We start from the raw sequence: 19,276 nt of genomic DNA, 5'->3' as shown, positions 1-19,276 counted from the left end.
TCCTCCAGCATTGCTCAAGGCTGCCATTTTGCTGAAGCCCAGAGCCCCTGAACAGCATTAAGTCATTAAGCAGTAACTGCAACCTCTATCCATTGGGTTCTGGCTCCACATGGTTGAATTCAATGAAGGACCTTGTACCGATAAATCAACAAAACATGAGGTGGATACCAATATGTGGACCTTAAAAGGGAACACGTTTGTATTTAAAAAAGAAAGAGCAGTAACACCCCAATAAAGGGTCAGAGGGCGCTGGTCACCCCTAATGTGTATGAAAAAAACAAAAAGATATCCCCTGAGTGGGGTTTTTAACAGCATATATTACCTGTAAGGGCTGATGTATATGCACAGTAGAAATAACTACTGAAATAAAGCGGATAGTTTGTAATACAAGTATTTATTGATAAAAAGGATTAGATGGGTGACACAATGGTCAAGAATTGAACTCCACTTGGTGAATAAAATGTATAATGGTACATGTATAGACAGAAAAATTACATCACATGAACCCTATTATATCTGTATACACATAAAACATAGATAAAAATAATCCTTTACGCGTTTCGACCCTCTCGGGGGTCTTCTTCAGAAGGTTTATCTATTGTCAAAGAGAAGACAAACATAAATATATATCCATACATTATACATTGTGATATACTGGAGGTAACCTGCTATAAACAGAGTATATATCTGATATAGTGATATTATACAAATATCGGTTACTATACATCATAGGTAAATACCTGTATAATCCACAGTGGAGATCCTCTTTTAAAGACAGGAATATACTTAAACACCTCTCTCATATCAATCATTGATGTGCCAAGGCTCATCTAGCTGGTATTGGTCGCTGTGTCCTACCATCAAAGGAGGGCAGGGAAACGGAGTCCAACAAACGGGATGGCTTGCGAGGGATCACATCCCTGATTCCACCTCCTGTGTGTAAATTGGAGGGGAATATAGACGTAGACAGCCAAGGGTCAGAGACGACACCCTGCAGTAGGACAAAGTATAAAGGCAATACAGAGATCATATATATAAGTGTATAAGGTACACTAATTGGGTACTATCCAGTCTATAGAGAGCACGGGCCCCACCGGAATAGTGTATAAATACAGGAAGACTTATATATGAATTCCCGGAAAGGTTAGCACACTGTGAAGCAAAAAAGTGAAAACACATAAAAAGCCAATGAAAGAACCTGTGAGTAAAACGACATAGTGAAAAACAATGAAACATAACCGTGGAGGAAAAAGGAGAAAAAAGAAAGAAAAAAAAAAAAAAAAAAAAGAAGAAAAAAGAGAAAGGAAAAAAAGAGAAGCCAAATATATCACATGCCACAGTGAGCACAGATCAGAAAGGACTATATAAAATAGTGAAGCTATATGTGTAATTGCCTATATAATCTTCCAGCAAGTGCACATGTGTTGAATGAGCCCAAAAGGGCAATGTTATTAAAACAAGTAGAAGAGGGCTTGCGAATTTTCGCAGGCCCACCCCTTTCTATTCAGGAACCGTGCAAAAACAGGGGGAGACTTTCGTCTACAAATAAATAAAAATAATAACGAGTGAGCTATAAAACCACCCAATTGTATTAGAAGTAAAAAGTTACAGTGCCAGTGAAGGCAGACCAGTAGCTTACCCTTAAGCGCAATGTCAGTGTGTCTGGTATCCTGTCACAGATGGGATGGGTTACCTGTCCATGAAGGTGAGGTATAAATACCTTGTATCCAATTGATTCAGCTGGCTCAATTACAATCCCAGCTGAATCGGTTATATGCCTTATCAGGGGGTCCCGTCCGTCTGTCAGTCTAATTATTCCGGTCGCCATCTTGGTCGACCGGATGTGGTCCCCCCGGCGTTCCGGAAGTGACCCTTCCAACATGGCGGAAGGATGCACAGCTTCGTCGCACCGGCGTGACGTCGGCACGTCACGTCGCACGCGCGAACCGCGCAGTGAGGCGCCACGTCCAAAGCGGTCCCGGAATGCCGCTGGCCAGATACAATCCCCCAGGGGGGCGGGTGGTACCTCCCCGCTCGCACCTGGGACCACAGGGGAGGGCATGAACGCGCATATGCCCCGCCCCCTCCTCTGGCCGGGAAGCCATATCGAAGGGGTCCGCCCTATAAGCGACACCAAGAGAGCACAGCAATGACACCATCTAGAGGAAAGGAGAGATGCGTCTGGATATCCTGTCAGCAAATAAAAACATGTTTAATGGAACCGTATCAAGTAAAGAAAACCGCTAAATACCGTATATACTCGAGTATAAGCCGAGATTTTCAGCCTCTTTTTTGAGGCTGAAAGTGCCCCCTCGGCTTATACTCGAGTCACCGCTGTCTGACTGCTCGATCAGCGTATCGAGCAGACAGACAGCGGACATTCTAAAATTCAAAAGCCGCGCCTCCGCCTTCGCCTGTGATAGGCGGAACACTGAATTTCCCAGCAGTCAGTGTTCCGCCTATCACGGACATCCGCTCATCCTCGTACTACGGACGAGGATGAGACGATGTCCGTGATAGGCGGAACACAGGCTCGGGACACACACACACAAGGCTGCACGGACACACACACACACAGGGATGGATGGATGGACGGACACACACACACAGGGATGGATGGATGGACGGACGGATGGATGGACACACACACAGGGATGGATGGATGGACGGACACACACACAGGGATGGACGGACACACACACAGGGATGGACGGACACACAGGGATGGACAGCCATGTCTCACCCTCGGCTTATACACGAGTCAATAAGTTTTCCAGTTTTTTGGGGGTAAATTGGGGGCCTCGGCTTATATTCGGGTCGGCCTATACTCGAGTATATACGGTAATTGAATATATATCACAGGTAATCTGAGCATACAAGAGAACAACATCTACTTAATGGTGTATAACTGAACATGACACAGTGTTTCTTAGATGGTACAATCTCAGAGGAGTGTTACATATTTCTCCAAGACATTAAATATAAATAAAAAGATATAAAAATAAATAATCGATCAATACAAGTCCCATAGATATACATGTAAATATGTAATGAGTCATGTGTCTACTCTTGAGGAATACAGGGGAAGTTCTGAATAACAACTAAATCACAGGGCCGCAGAGGATGAAGCTTAAACCATTAACTATTTGAGATCTTTTAATTGATTATATTCTAAATTGTATTTACTTTATAAAGAAAAAAGGGAAATATGGTAGACAGCAAAACTTATTGCGTCTTACCTGAAATGAATCCCTTCAAAAATGGGGCGAATGAGATAGCTTCATTCAAACCTGGGGGGGGTGGTAGCATTGAGTCTAAAAATCCATCTCTGTTCGTATTGGAGAAGGACCTTATTCCAATCTCCTCCTCGATCCGGAATATGTACACGATCGAGTGCCACGAAAGAGATTTTGGGCATCTTGTAATTATGTCCCGTGACCACATGTCGTCCAAGGGGTAAATAGTAGTTACCAATCTCCATATGATAAATATGTTTTGCTATCCTTTTATGCAGGCATGATCGGCTATATCCCCGCGCCAGAAGTCTAGTTTGTAATTGGAGAGGGAGAGGGAGAGAGACTATAATATAAAGTAAATACAATTTAGAATATAATCAATTAAAAGATCTCAAATAGTTAATGGTTCATCCTCTGCGGCCCTGTGATTTATGCCGGCCATACACGATGCGAATTCCGAACGACCCGTCGAACGATAAACGAAAGCGGCACTCACAACAACATGCGAATGTGCCATCAATTAAGTACGAAAATCGTACGTTAAAACACTATGTTTTAACGGGTTTTTTTTATTCCGTGTTGCGTTCGACCATTCGTTCGTTGTTTTATATGGTTTCCTTCTGGTTCAAACTTTCCAGAGATCGTGCGCAGTTCATTTTCTTATGTCAAATCGTCCAACTCTGCCATTAACGATACGATTTTTGGACGATTTTTGAAAAAAAAAAAACATGTTGGATTTGTCAATTTGCCCTGTCGTACGAAAATCGCATGTCGCGCATACCACACTAACGATACGAAAATCGGTCGATTTTACTTTCGCTCGGATTTTCGTTCGGAATTCGCATCGTGTATGGCCGGCATTAGTTGTTATTCAGAACTTCCCCTGTATTCCTCAAGAGTAGACACATGACACGACTCATTACATATATATCTATGGGACTTGTATTGATCATTCAATTTATTTATTTTTATATCTTTTTATTTATATTTATTGTCTTAGAGAAATATGTAACACTCCTCTGAGATTGTACCATCTAAGAAACACTGTCATGTTCAGTTATACACCATTAAGTAGATGTTGTTCTCTTGTATGCTCAGATTACCTGTAATATATATTCAATTATTTAGCGGTTTTCTTTACTTGATACAGTTCCATTAAACATGTTTTTATTTGCTGACAGGATATCCAGACGCATCTCTCCTTTCTTTCCTCTAGATGGTGCCATTGCTGTGCTCTCTTGGTGTCGCTTATAGGGCAGACCCCTTCGGTATGGCTTCCCAGCCAGAGGAGGGGCGGGGCATATGCGCACGCATGCCCCTCCCCTGTGGTCCCAGGTGCGAGCGGGGGGGGTACCACCCGCCCCCCTGGGGGGGATTGTATCTGGCCAGCGGCATTCCGGGACAGCTTTGGACGCGGCGCCTCACTGCGCGCGCGTGCCGACGTCACGCCGGTGCGACGAAGCTGTGCATCCTTCCGCCATGTTGGAAGGGTCACTTCTGGAACGCCGGGGGGGGGGGGGACCACATCCGGTCGACCAAGATGGCGACCGGAATAATTAGACTGACAGACGGGCGGGACCCCCTGATAAGGCATATAACCGATTCAGCTGGGATTGTAATTGAGCCAGCTGAATCAATTGGATACAAGGTATTTATACCTCACCTTCATGGACAGGTAACCCATCCCATCTGTGACAGGATACCAGACACACTGACATTGCGCTTAAGGGTAAGCTACTGGTCTGCCTTCACTGGCACTGTAACTTTTTACTTCTAATACAATTGGGTGGTTTTATAGCTCACGTTATTTTTATTTATTTGTAGACGAAAGTCTCCCCCTGTTTTTGCACGGTTCCTGAATAGAAAGGAGTGGGCCTGCGAACATTCGCAAGCCCTCTTCTACTTGTTTTAATAACATTGCCCTTTTGGGCTCATTCAACACATGTGCACTTGCTGGAAGATTATATAGGCAATTACACATATAGCTTCACTATTTTATATAGTCCTTTCTGATCTGTGCTCACTGTGGCATGTGATATATTTGGCTTCTCTTTTTCCTCTCTCTTTTTTCTCCTTTTCCTCCACGGTTATGTTTCATTGTTTTTCACTATGTCGTTTTACTCACAGGTTCTTTCATTGGCTTTTTATGTGTTTTCACTTTTTTGCTTCACAGTGTGCTAACCTTTCCGGGAATTCATATATAAGTCTTCCTGTATTTATACACTATTCCGGTGGGGCCCGTGCTCTCTATAAACTGGATAGTACCCAATTAGTGTACCTTATACACTTATATATATGATCTCTGTATTGCCTTTATACTTTGTCCTACTGCAGGGTGTCGTCTCTGACCCTTGGCTGTCTACGTCTATATTCCCCTCCAATTTACACACAGGAGGTGGAATCAGGGATGTGATCCCTCGCAAGCCATCCCGTTTGTTGGACTCCGTTTCCCTGCCCTCCTTTGATGGTAGGACACAGCGACCAATACCAGCTAGATGAGCCTTGGCACATCAATGATTGATATGAGAGAGGTGTTTACGTATATTCCTGTCTTTTAAAGAGGATCTCCACTGTGGATTATACAGGTATTTACCTATGATGTATAGTAACCGATATTTGTATATCACTATATCAGATATATACTCTGTTTATAGCAGGTTACCTCCAGTATATCACAATGTATAATGTATGGATATATATTTATGTTTGTCTTCTCTTTGACAATAGATAAACCTTCTGAAGAAGACCCGAGAGGGTCGAAACGCGTAAAGGATTATTTTTATCTATGTGTTTTACTGTGTATACAGATATAATAGGGTTCATATGATGTATTTTTTCTGTCTATACATGTACCATTATACATTTTATTCACCAAGTGGAGTTCAATTCTTGACCATTGTGTCACCCATCTAATCCTTTTTATCAATAAATACTTGTATTACAAACTATCCGCTTTATTTCAGTAGTTATTTCTACTGTGCATATACATCAGCCCTTACAGGTAATATATGCTGTTAAAAACCCCACTCAGGGGATATCTTTTTGTTTTTTTCATACACGTTTGTATTTAGTACCGAATGCATTTGTAATTTATGGTTCCACACCCCCACCCCCCCCCCAAAAAAAAATCAGCATTTTTGACACCAATTTACGCCTCATGCACGCACACAAAAAAAAAAAAAAATGCTCAAACCAGAGTAACATGTGCAAGAGACCTAAAGCATAACGAAACCCATTAATTGAACCACTTCAGCGAAGGAAGATTTGGCTGAATGACTGAGCCATTTTTTGCGATTTGGCATTGTTGCTTTAACTGACACTTGTGCGGTCATGCAACGATGCACTCAAACAAAATTTACATCCTCCCCCCTAAAATTTCTAAGCTTAGCCCAATGTGTATTCTTGTACATATTTGGGGGGGGGGGGGGGGGGGGGGAATAAATAATAAAAAATGTAAAAATTTCACTGGCACAGAAGGGGTTAACACTAGGGGGCAATCAAGGTGTTAACTGTGTTCCCTGCTACATGATTCAAACTGAAGGGGGAAAGGGAATGACGGATCGTGGTTCCTAGCTAATATGTACACACACACACACACACACACACACACACACACACACGTGTTCAAACTGATCACATGTGCAGCATAGATTTTATTATCTGGTCAACGATTCGATTCTGTGATACATCACGATTACCGATGGGCTCCCACTTCCGCTTGGGCCGCCTAGGCGGCCCCTCCCTCTCTGCAAACTTCTGGGACACATCACAGGTCCCAAAAGATTGCCCGGCCATTCAGGACAGCACAGTGAGACATGTTGGAGCTGTAGACCTGTTCGCTGCACTGAAGAATAGGCTACTGCTCTGTCCAGTTTCAGGATTTTCTCAGTCGGGAGAAAAACTCAACAGCGTTGAGTCCAGCAGGTATCCTAGGTGCACAGTACACTGTGAAGGAATTAGGCTGGACTTTTCCAAGTTCAGCAACCACCCCAGGCCTATTTAGAACCTTTTTGTTAGATCAAGGTCTTAAAGTAGCTGCTCTGTGGACACTGCAAATAGGAGCAGGTGGGTCCAGATACGCTATAACTGACACTCCCTGGAGTCGCAGGAAAGCCATGTCCTCTGTCAAGACCTTGGTAAATATACAGGGCGAGGAGCATAGCTGAAAGGCAGTGCCTGAAACTGCAAATGGAACATTACACCATCCAGGTCGATTGCTAAACAGAGAAACCTCTGAGAGGTTTCTGCAATAGGGACATGTAAATACACGTCCCTCAGGTCCAGAAAGACCATGAAGCTATTGTGCAGAAGCAGGTCTCTGACAGTGAAGATTGACTCCATGTGGAATCTCTTGTAGGTAATGGAGCCGTTTAGGGGTTTTAAATTCAGAATTAATCTGAATTTTCCCAAGGCTTTTTTTCAACACAAATATGTGGGAATAGATTCCCTCTCCTTCTGCTTTCTATGTCTAACGGACACGGCCAACACAGATTTTCCCACGGGGAATGAGTAAAAAGAAGGAGGACATCCAGGGACGCCCTTCCAGCAATTGCCCGCGGGCGCCTAGTGGTTAAACAAACAGATCATATGCATAGAATTTTATATACTGTACATATGATACAGAAGACTATTTCATATTTTAAACAATGAATAAAACTAATCTAAAAAAGGATCACTCACCATTGGACAATGCTTGTTGAAGTTCATTATCAGATATAGTACCACTTCGGTCTGTGTCCACTCTGTAAAAAGGGGAGGATGGTTTAAACTAAACAACTGTACAATTAAAGGATTGTATCCAAACAAACACCTTTTCTCTTTTCCTTAGGATAGAAAAAGGAAGGAGAGAATTTCTGGCAAGATGTTTTTCCCTGTTCCTCCACTGGAGAGATTTTTTTTTCTTCTTTTTTACCCAAAAGACAAATGGTTATGGAGACAAACATCTCCAAGGGAGACACATACAGCAATACACAACCACAAATTTTTAAAGCAAAAACATTTCCTGAGACACATTGCAAATATCTTCTCCATGCTTCCCGGTAGAACTGAAGCGAGAGGAGAAAGATGGCAGCCAGTGAAACGAGCATTTTGCAGAATACGTAGCAACGGCAGCCTCCATGTCTTTCTTGGGAAACAAGTGGGCAAGGGTTAGACCCTGGCAAAAAAAAAAAAGAGTGGGGTATGCCCCCCCCACCACACACAAAACAGTTATTACTTTTGTGAAATTCCTTACCATTGAAGAGAAAAGTCCAATTGAATTTTCAGGAAGTCAGCTCTCCAATAAAAAATAAATAAAAAAAAAAACAAACACACACACACACACACACACACACACACAATGTATTCTGCCCGGGAGGATACATGATATGAAGCGATTGCATCATATCCTCTTCTCTCTAAACATTAAATGAAACTACATTTCCTATGAATCTTTAGGATTGGAGTGAATGTGGGAGGGTACACTAGGCCTGTACATGTGTACAGTCCACTTTAACATAAATCGCACCCCTCATTCTGCAGCCACACTACTGAGCACAACACAGACAGTGAGGGGAAATTATGGTGTAAAGCATGCATGTGCACAATGTTTAGTTCATTATATGTAGTCTACTTTCATTGAATTCTCCCCCTCTAGGTTTTCTGTTACTGCAATTTTCACATGCCAGCTCTAAGGCTGCTTTCACACTGCAGCGGGAGCGACGTCGGCGGTAAAGTGCCGGTATTTTTAGCGGCGCTTTACCGTCGTTTTAGCGGCGGTGTGCGGGCGCTAGCGGGGTGGTTTTAACCCCCGCTAGGGGCCAGAAAAGGGGTTAACCCCGCCCGCAAAGCGCCGCTGTAGCGGCGCTTTGCCGGCAGTATTGCCGCGGTGTCCCGTTGATTTCAATGGGTAGGAGCGGTTTAGCAGCGGTGAATACACCGCTCCTTCACCGCTGCAAAGATGCGGCTGGCAGGACTTTTCTCACCGTCCTGCCAGCGCATCGCTCCAGTGTGAAAGCCCTCTGGCTTTCACACTGGAGTTAAAGGGGCCGTTTTTTTCAGGCGTTACACAGGCGCTATTTTTAGCGCTGTAACGCCTGAATACCGCCCCAGTGTGAAAGCAGCCTAACAGGAGATAAACAAAATTTCCCCTCATACCTTAGTCATTACTGAACTGTAGACAGGTCCCATAATCATAGATGTGCACAGCCTATTGCATTAGGGTGTGCACACCAAAGCTAAACATGCATGTGCATAATATAATGATGTACCGAAGTTTCAGCCGCCGAAACTGGAGCCGAATATGGGGTGGGGTGCCTCCCATTACTGGGGTGTCCTACAGCGCAGAAGAGAGGAGAGCTGCCGCCAGATTGCTTACATCGCCGGGAACATAGGCACTGTAATCAGGATTGGACGAGGGATCTGTCTAGCAAAGTTCTCCAGACAAGGGGGAGGGGCTGTATGTGTCGGCACACGGCAGGGAACACATAGCTATTGAAATGAAAGCTGTTATGTTCCGGGCGCTATAATCACCAGGCGGCGGCTCTTCTCTCTCTTCCCCTGCACAGGCTGGCTGCAGTGAGGCCAAAGGCTGGCTGCACTGGGGACACAGGCACGAGCTGGCTGCACCTGATAGGCACTGGTGAGGCTGTATTGATCTCTTGTATCATGTCCGCAGTCTCTGACCATCTCCTGTATAAAAATATATATATATATATATATATATATATATATATATATATATATATATATATATATATATATATATATATATATATATATATATATATATATATATATTTTTTTTTTAATAAGTTTCGGTATCTGTTTTCGGCCTAGAGCATTTCATTTTTGGTACAAAAAAAAAAAAAAAAAAAAAAAAAAAAAAAAAAAAAAAACACACACACACACGTCATACTTACCTCCACTATGCTGCTCGTTTTGCACAGAGTGGCCCCGATCCTCGTCTTCTGGGGCATCCCTCGGCAGCTGTTTTGGCTCCTCCCCGCTTCTGATTAACCCCCCTGGGAGAGGGTTACCTTGTGGGCACGCTCCCAAGTCCTGTGTTCGGGCCGCTTACTATCACCTTGCGCCAGCGCACTGCCTCCACCCTGGCAATTAATGTTTTTAGGACCGCCGACAAGGCGTCCAAAGGCACTGCACCATTTTCAGAAGAGGTGGTTGCAGTTGCAGGGAGTTCGGGGGAAGAAACACCAGTTTCTGAAGCCATGCTGACCCACCCAGTCTGCCACCTGCTGGGGACTTAGGACAGGTGTATAGTGCCAACTAGCTGCTGCAGGCTGAGGGGCCCCCACCGCAGGACTCATTTTGTCACCTAAAGCAAAAAACACCTGAAGCTCAAGTACATGAGCTTTTTTTTGGGCAGATTACAGGCGGTTTTCTGCTTTTTACAATGGTAACCTTTTGACCTGCACAAAATCATGGCAAAAACATGCAACTTTCTGCCTGAAAATGAAATGCTCAGATGTGAATGCAGTCTTGAATTTGTGCAAATGGGTCAGTAAAATAAGACCAGGAAGTATTGATCGCAATAGTGAACAGCTGTGGAATGCTGGCTCACAGGTCTCTGCAAGATTTGAAAAGATTTCAATTACTGCATTGCTGCTAAATAGTTGACAGAGGTCTGAAGGTATGTGGATAAGACATGCAAATCTTTGCTAGAAGTGAAACAGAAAACCAACACAGCCATACTAAGCTAATGTATGCTTGCTACAAGGAAAACAATATGGGTGTAGAATTAAAAAATTGAGAAGGAGTATATCCTGTTTTACTTATACAGTATAAGCGAATACAGATGCAGAGCCTGTACAGACTCATCCGCAAAACTGAGTTTGACAGGTATGTAGAGACAGGTGGGTGGCTCTGAACATGACAGTGTGCATACAAGGCTGAGCGCCTCTCCCTGCGTACCTGTCAAACTGTAGTGTGCAAGTCCACGCAGCTGCTGCACCCCCATTCACTTACATAGGCCGTGTGCATGCAGTTCCACACTACTCCAAAGAGATAGACAATGGGGCTTAGCAACTGTGAATTAAGGCTTTTAAAAAGAGAAGTAAAGGAATAATTTTTCTCTCAGTATCATACTTACCTAGGTGGATGCAACATCGGTCCGATGCTGCATATGTCCCGACACTGCTACACAGAGCCGAGCGATCAAACATCACCGATGGCTCGGTTCTCACAGCCCCCCCCCCGAGCAGAGAGATGCTGACTGTCAATCAGCAGCTCACTGGAGTGCTGAGCTGTGGAGGGACGGCTCGGTGAGAGGCTGAGAAGGGTGTCAGTCCAGGCACCTGGTGGATCCAGACTTCCATTGTCAGGATAACGCGGTGCCTGGACTGATTTCTGTGATGGCAGCAGAGAGCGGACTGAAGTCAGCTCTCAGCTGAAAACGGGTCACAGGAGTGCAAAACTGATTGCACTCCTGTGATCCATAAGAGAAGCCCAGCCAAAACGAGCTTTGACGGACATCTATTGTCACAGCAAACACTTTTCATAACATAAGTATTGTAATAATACAAACAATAGTTATTTTTAAATACTTTTGAATGACATTAAGGCATCGAATGTATGAAGAAACATTTGTTCAGAAATCGACTACCCTATAGCCAGCTTAAAATGAACACAGTGCTCACTCCAATCCCCTAGAACGTTTCTTTACTGCAGAGAAGAAAAAACAAATGACATCCTTTATAGTACTTCAATGAGATCTTTCAGATGTTTCCTACTATAGTGTAACATTTAATTGACAGCCCTCAACATTGATCAACCCCAGTGTGTTCTGAAAGACTGCTTAGTCTTTACATGCTGATAAAGCCTGGTGCTACATTCCAAAGTAATAAATCCCCCCAATCCACAGAACTCTGAAGACACACAGTACTAGCTCTGTTGCCCTCTCCCCCCTCCCGCTTTCCTGCGCGGCACTTTCATACTGTACTGAAGGTGCAACAGTGCATTTCACGTAAAATTACACCAAAATGGTTTAAACGCTGTGATCTGACTAACTGTTGGCTACATTGGTCCTACTTTATGCAGAAACATAGCCACCCTCTTGCTCTCTCCCAAGTTCTATATGATCTGTAACGACTGAAACCAACTTGAAAAAAATTTGGTAGCTCACAGAGGATGTTACAAGGAAGCAGAAAAATACAGGAAAAGGCACTTTCACACTGAGGCGGTAAAGCAGCGCTAGTCATAGTGGCGCGCTTTTAACCCCCCAAAGGGGTTAAAAGCACCCGCAAAGAGCCGCTGCGCTTTGGCAGTGGTGCCCATTAAGTTCAATGGACAGGAGTGCTCCAAAGATGCTGCTTGCGGGACTTTTTTTCCCCCCCTTTAAGCGCACCTCTCCAGTGTGAAAGAACTCGGGCTCTCACACTGCTGAGACAGGAGAGGCGCGCAACAGGTGCTAATTTTAGCGCTAAAACGCCTGTAAAGTGCCTCAGTGTGAAAGTGGCCTTAGAAACTAATTTCTTGGGAGGGAGGTAAGGGAATTACAGCACAATTATGTAGTGGAAGTGTATGGATTATTTTTGAGGAGTACGGATACCGGTTAGAGTCACTTCACTGCTTCTGGTCTGCAGACTTCACTTCTAGTCCCTACATTTTTGAACAAATTAATTTCTTTAAAAAATAAATAAAAATATCATACTGTTATAAAATTTTGAAAACAGATAATTTTTCTCCTTCGTTGATGTGCGCTGATGAGGCTGCACCGATAGGCAGTATTAATGGGCACTGGTGGGAATTGATGGGTGGCACTGGTAGGCACAGATGAGGCAACCTCGGCTCTCTGTGTGAGGGACCAATGTCCCTCTGACAGAAACTGGTGACAGGATGAGAAGTACAGATTACATCACGTGACCAGGATCAGCCGAGTCTCGCACCACGCATGACCTGCAGGCAGCTCATGCATGGGAGGATGTCCTCCCAGCAATTAAGGCCCTGTAGCAGTCTTTCGGCTATAGCTTGGGTGGGAAATTTATATATATAATAAAACAAATATGTAACCCAGCCACCTTATTTAAGGACTGGTAAACTGGAAAGTGGAACCGAAGCCATGCAATGAATCTGGCAGGTGGGCCTTTAATGCACAAAAGACAGAGGGAGTGAAAACAAATGTGATTCTGGTCCAACCTGAAAAAAGGGTCCTGTGCGTGTTTGCACTGAATGCGGTGCGATATTAGCCATACTATCTGTATGGCTGACATCGCACCCACACAGACATCGCATTTAATGTGAACCAGCAGTGCGCTGCGCATTACATGCGATGTCTGGCTTTGCAATAGTGTGCACCGGGGGGGTTAAGCCTGTCTGGAAGAAGGGCTCTTTTCTTCATGGTTCCATGTTAACATCTTGTCTCTACACCTGCATAGACATTTTTTTCTTGATTCACCATCAGATATATTTGGGACTCAGTTTTAATTACATCCATTTTATTATAATTTTCCTTTTTTTGGAGTCACATCATTAACTTATATGTTGCACTCAGGGCACATTATTATGTAATCTATTTAATTTGATATCATCTAAATAGGTTTGACACATTATTCAGATGAAATATTGTTTATGCAGTTTCTCAATTTGAGCAATTGGGACTCTGTCTTAGTTTTTCTTTTCAATGCAGATTTTTCACCACTTCTGAAGATTTTTGAATTAATTGTTTCTTTTCTGAATTTCACTATATGGACTCCGCCATAGTTTTTTTTACTTTTTAGTTCAGGCTTTTCACCACTTCTGAATATCTTTGAATTAATGGTCTATTTTTTCAATTTCACTATTTGGATTAATTTATTGATATTAGCGCTGCACCCACCCCTTGCTTTCCACTGGTTTTAGAGCTTTGTATTTAGGACCTTTGGTGCTGGCAGCTTTACATAAAGACATTTGATTTATTCTTTGCAATAACATACTGATTTTGAGTGCTGCGTTAATGGTTTCGGTTCGTTTATACTATCGAAAAGATCGTTTTCTATTTAAGATACATTAATTTTTTGAGTTTATTGAGCATGAAATGGAGCTTAGTTATGTAGCATGAGGCTGTATATTCTTTAATATTTACATTTTTGGTAAACTCATGCAATGAATCAAAGTTCTGCAAGCTGAGATGACATGCACTGCATTGATGCAGTCTCACAATTTCACAGTAACCATGAGATAAAACAAAGTTCAGGAATATTCCTTTATCCCTTTGTTTTGCAAATCTATGTAGACTACAAAAACTGTATGAGTGAATCGGTTCTGATATCGCCATTTTACTAACCTGACAGATTATTATTCTGAATAGGAAACCTTCATTTTGTTTGCAAATATTAATGATTCTAATTACCAGAAAGAATAAGCCCTTACATTTAAAGAGCACCTGTCATTTTAGAACCATCATAGCAGCGCATGTTAGCAGGGGTGCACTCACCTGCTGCCGCCATGTCCCTCCCCTTGAATCACTGCCACATCACCAGTCGTCCCATTAAAGTGAAGGGACTGTCAGTGAGTCAACAGCGGGTCAGAGGAGGAGCCACTACAGGACAGAGGTGACAGTTATTCTTAAAAAATATGATTTAAGTCAAGCCTTTTTACTAGTGATTTATATTGACTTGATTTAAATCAAATCAACCCTGAGGCAGAGTGTCTGCCCCTGTACAGTAGGCAGCATTCTGCTGCCGCTGCCCCTTCTACATACCTGTCGCTGATTGTCAAGACACTATTCGCTTCACAGCTGACAGGCTCCCAACAACCAGTGACAGAGTGGGCGGAGTCTGAGGGGGAAGTAAGCTGAAGGACTAGTTCTGCTCTTCCATGGTGATTGACAGCAGACAAGTGGGCAGATTCTATAGTCAATAGCAGGGTGTCTATTAGGCCAGGTTCACACCGGAGCGATGCGGGAACGCCGCGAATCCGCTCCGTTTTCCCGCATCGCATGCCTCCCGCCGGCAGTTCACACTGCCCTATGCGGACTGCTGGGAGTGTCAGTGAAATGTTAACGACACCCCCAGATCAGTCCGCATATCGCAGTGCGATCTGCAAACTCGGACAGGAATCGGATCGCATGGTGTGAACACCCATGCGATCCGATTCTGCTGCGGACCAAAAAAAAATAGGGTCCCATGCGAGTTTGCGGCGGGTGCGATGCGAATTCAGCCATACTATCTGTATGGCTGAACTCGCATCGCACAGAGATCGGATGTGATTTGCACTGCAGTGCGGTGCGAATCACATCCGATTCTCGCTGCCGCAGCGGTGTGAACCCAGTCTCAAGGAATCTGTCCATAACCTGTTGACGATCACAAGGGGAGTACACCTGATGAACTAGTGTCTGTACGCCCCCATCAAGCTATAAAACTCCACGGCCATGGTGCTGTCTGTGGGACTGCTGCAGGAGGGAGCACAGTCTATATAGACACCACAAATTCCCAACAGGGACATAATTCCATCACCTGCACAGACATTTGTGGTGCAGAGGCACCATGAAAACCTACAGTATTGAAGGCTTAGTTTATAAACTCCCCTGAGCAAGTCCACAATAGAAGCGCCCGCCTGCCAGCAATGTTTCCCCTCACATACACCCGAGTCACACATGCAAAGATCAGTGTGCATGCTCAGAACACCTCGATGAGCAATATCTTCAATTACGCCACTTCCGGTTACTGGAAACCATCATTAATTGGAGATTTCGATTACTTGACGTTTTGACACAACACAGCAAGCGTGTACACAAAGACTTTGCTGTTTTGACACAACAGCGGGTAACGTGGGAGAAGTTGTCACTGCCGTAGAGGTGGCCATTTTGCTGGTTAGTATAGAGGTGGACTAACAATATCCACTCATAATATCGTTTACTGGAGTGTATATGGTTTCCAGTGTTCTATCAGATAGCCGCTACACATCACAAAGCCGCTACCCACATGCGTGAGGCACAGTCAAAGTCACGGTGCCTCATGGCCATCTTGGTACACCCGCACATGACCACAGTAAGCCTAGAGTTCGAAGACAGCAAACGGACATCTTTATATACCCACCGGAGTCTTGCTTTAGTTTTCACAATTATTTTTAACAGTAAACTCAGCTTATATAGTGAAATGCAGTATTTAGAAGTCCATAACACTGTTTTTATGTTCAATTTTAAAAGCAATGGCAAAGCCTGCTGATCTCACAGGTTTGTTGAGGTGACCGAACACCGCTGCTTTTAAAATAACCGCTTGCCGACCAGTTGTCATTTTACTGTGGCAAGTCGGGACGATCCCGTGAACAGTCCTAGCTATACGTCGGCTCGCAGGATTGGGAAAGTTGGCATACACGCGCACCGGCTGCACTGCGGGGGTGCCTATGCTCATGGCCGGCGGCCATGAGAGGCAGATCAGAGAAGTGTGTGTGTAAACACACAAATCCCTGTTCTGAGGAGTGACAGATCGTGTCTTCTTAAATATATATTATAATAATAATAATAATAATAATAATAATAATAATAGCTATTTATTATAGCAAAAAGTACAAAATATTGTGTTTTTTTTCAAAATTTTCGCTCTTTGTTTATAGCGCAAAAAATATAAACCGCAGAGGTAAACAAATACCAAATACCAAAGAAAGCTCTATTTGTGGGAGTGAAAAAAAAAAAAAAAAAAAAAACCCACACGGAAAAAAAGGAGGAAAAAACGAAATACCGGAAGCGACATATACGAGCTCGCTGCTCGTCTCTATTTTTGCTCAGTTACCCTCTTACTAGGTTGTAATAAAAGTTTTTAAACAATACTACACTATCAAGCATCCCTCTTGCCCTGTTTATGAAGTCCATCCACTACAGGGACGATAAAAAGAGAGACCGTATATTCGCTCCAAGTGTACCTAAAGATGACTAGATATTAGTGAAACCGTTTTGGGGACGCCCTGCCTGGGGGACACACAAGGGTTCCAAAACCTACTTTTATGCTGTAACCTTACAGCAGTAAGGTAAGGGGACATCCATCCAATTAGCGAATGGAGAAAAGAGAAAAAAAAATAAAAAATTTAAAATAAAAACACACCACACACACAGCAATTTTGTTTCAGTGCAGCGTCGCACGACTAAATTTGTCAGTTAAAGCGACGCGGAGCTGAAACGCAAAAAATGGCCTGGTCATTCAGCAGCCAAATCTTCCAGGGCTGAAGTGGTTAATCATCAAAATAGCGTTACAGATTTCTAAATACTGCATGTCACTATATTAGCTGAGTTTACTGTTAAAAATAACTTTGTGAAGCAAGACTCCGGTGGGTGTATAAAGATGTCTGCTTGTCGACTAACTCCAGGGCTTACTGTGGACGAGTGTGGGTGTACCAAGATGGCCACAAGGCAACGTTACTTCGGCTGTGCATCGCGCATTGGCAGTAGGCTGGGTAGCAGCTTTGTGACAGAACACCGGTGTTGTGTCAAAACAGCAAGTCACTGAAATCTCAAATTACTGGCAGTTTACAGTAAATGTAAGCGACGTAATTGGGGAACTTGACAAACTGGCTATTTTGACAGAACACTGGGGATAATTTAACACGTGTGGAAGTTATGTCATCCCAGGCATGCAGATCAAGAGAGCTAAAGATATAGAACAAAAGACCGGGCAAATATGTCAGCAGGTTTCACGGACATCACATTGCTGCAGGGGAGGTAAATATAGGGATTTTATTTACATGTTTACGTGTTTCATCAAAAAGGGAAGAGGGGGGGGGGGTAAGTTTAGTTGAAGGAATAAATAAAGCCCGACAACGTCTACCATGCCCGCAAGCAGGAAGGGTACACATAGACACTTACCTCTGGAAGATAGTGACGAGGAAGCTCTGATCAGGAACGCCCTGAGGACGAGTCTGGTGATTGTAGTAAGCCATGATCTCTGATCGCTTTGTACACGTACCGAAAGTTCTTGTCAATGACTCCGACACGCCGCACCTCTCCCTATAAGCACAGCAACTGCGGGTTTCACCCAGTCTAAACTGCCGTTGTCAACCCGGAAGACATCACAGTCACGCCCCTTCACCCACCTGACTGCAGTTCCGACGACAAGCACAGATTCTTCCTCCGCTGCCTCACGTTACGTCACGTGATTTCCGTGTGTTTCCCCAAAGAGTGCGGAGGGAAAATCCAAACGGACATAACTCCTGCAGACATCGAGGATGTGCCCTCCTTCAGTACAATGAATGGTGCGTAGCTGGGGGATATATCTAAAGAAATTCCTGTTTCATTGTATTTTATAAAACAAACAAATTAGAAAGATTAATGCCTATCATACATGGTACCATGTCTGGGTTGTACTTTAACATTTCAAACAGAAAAAGGACCAAAGCTGGTTTGGCACTACTTCTCCTGTGGGTCACAGGATTGCACTTTGTTCTGCGCTCCTGTGACCCATTTTTAGCCAACAGCGGGCTAAACTCTGCTGTTGGCAGACATCAATCCGCTGGTCCTGACTCCTGACTTTGCGGTCACGTTCCACCCAGAGAGCTGCTGGGAGACTGAGCCACCCGCTTTCGTCCTATATTCAACCCCAATTGCCAGTGAGCGCTAAAGGAGCAGAGAGCTGTTTTGTCAAAATAGCCAATTCATCGAGATAGCCAGTCACGCCACTTCTGGTTACTGTAAAGCAGGCATGTCCAAAGTCTGGCCCATGGGCCAATCGCAGCCTGGTTTTGAACAGCCCGCCTGGTTATCTAAACATATATTTTTTGTGGCTCCCGACAATCTCCCAGCACCAGGGCTACAAAAGATATATAGTCTGGCTGCCTTGGAGGGAGGAGGTGTGACAAGCGCCTTGCACACAGGAGGAGTATTTACTGTTTACGCGGCAGCCTCTGTAAGAGGCAGTCCTGTCTCTGGCGCTACCATTGGACGACTGTTCTGTCCATCAAAGGAGGCGGGACTTTCACATAAAGAGGCCGCTGTGTAAACAGGAGATTCTCCTGTAGGATATCTTTGTCACTTGTCCTGCCCCCTCCATGTCCCCTCCAAGGCTGCACTGATGGCAAATGGTGAGTGCATTCCTGGCGATTAGTGGTGCTGCTGCATTCATGGCAATTGGGGGTCTGCA

The 19,276-nt window shown here is 44.0% G+C and overlaps 2 protein-coding genes across 9 annotated transcripts in view; one reads left to right on the top strand and one right to left on the bottom strand.

Moving 5' to 3' along the window:
- PDCD6 (programmed cell death 6) overlaps positions 1–18,231 on the bottom strand; it is an 85,213-nt gene extending 66,982 nt beyond the window's left edge. The window contains exons 1-2 of the mRNA XM_077491883.1: positions 18,007–18,231; positions 7,917–7,978 (exon numbers count right to left, since the gene is read on the bottom strand). Coding sequence (XP_077348009.1) covers positions 7,917–7,978; positions 18,007–18,080 — 136 coding nt within the window. The 5' untranslated portion in view covers positions 18,081–18,231. The remainder of the gene's footprint in view (positions 1–7,916; positions 7,979–18,006) is intronic.
- PIGM (phosphatidylinositol glycan anchor biosynthesis class M) overlaps positions 17,683–19,276 on the top strand; it is a 313,826-nt gene continuing 312,232 nt past the window's right edge. For 2 of the 8 annotated variants that reach the window (XM_077491876.1, XM_077491875.1), the window contains exon 1: positions 18,247–18,392. The gene's annotated coding sequence lies outside the window, so the exon portion shown is untranslated. Of the gene's footprint in view, positions 17,863–18,245; positions 18,393–19,276 lie in introns of those variants that run through there. The other 6 variants (XM_077491879.1, XM_077491878.1, XM_077491881.1 and 3 more) reach the window with 5 other exon arrangements.

Source organism: Lithobates pipiens, unplaced genomic scaffold (genome assembly GCF_037356315.1).
Source record: "Lithobates pipiens isolate NorthernLeopardFrog02 unplaced genomic scaffold, aLitPip1_a1.2 Scaffold_19, whole genome shotgun sequence".
In the NCBI taxonomy this organism is placed as follows: Eukaryota; Metazoa; Chordata; class Amphibia; order Anura; family Ranidae; genus Lithobates; species Lithobates pipiens.
This window is presented reverse-complemented; position numbering and strand designations above follow the sequence as displayed.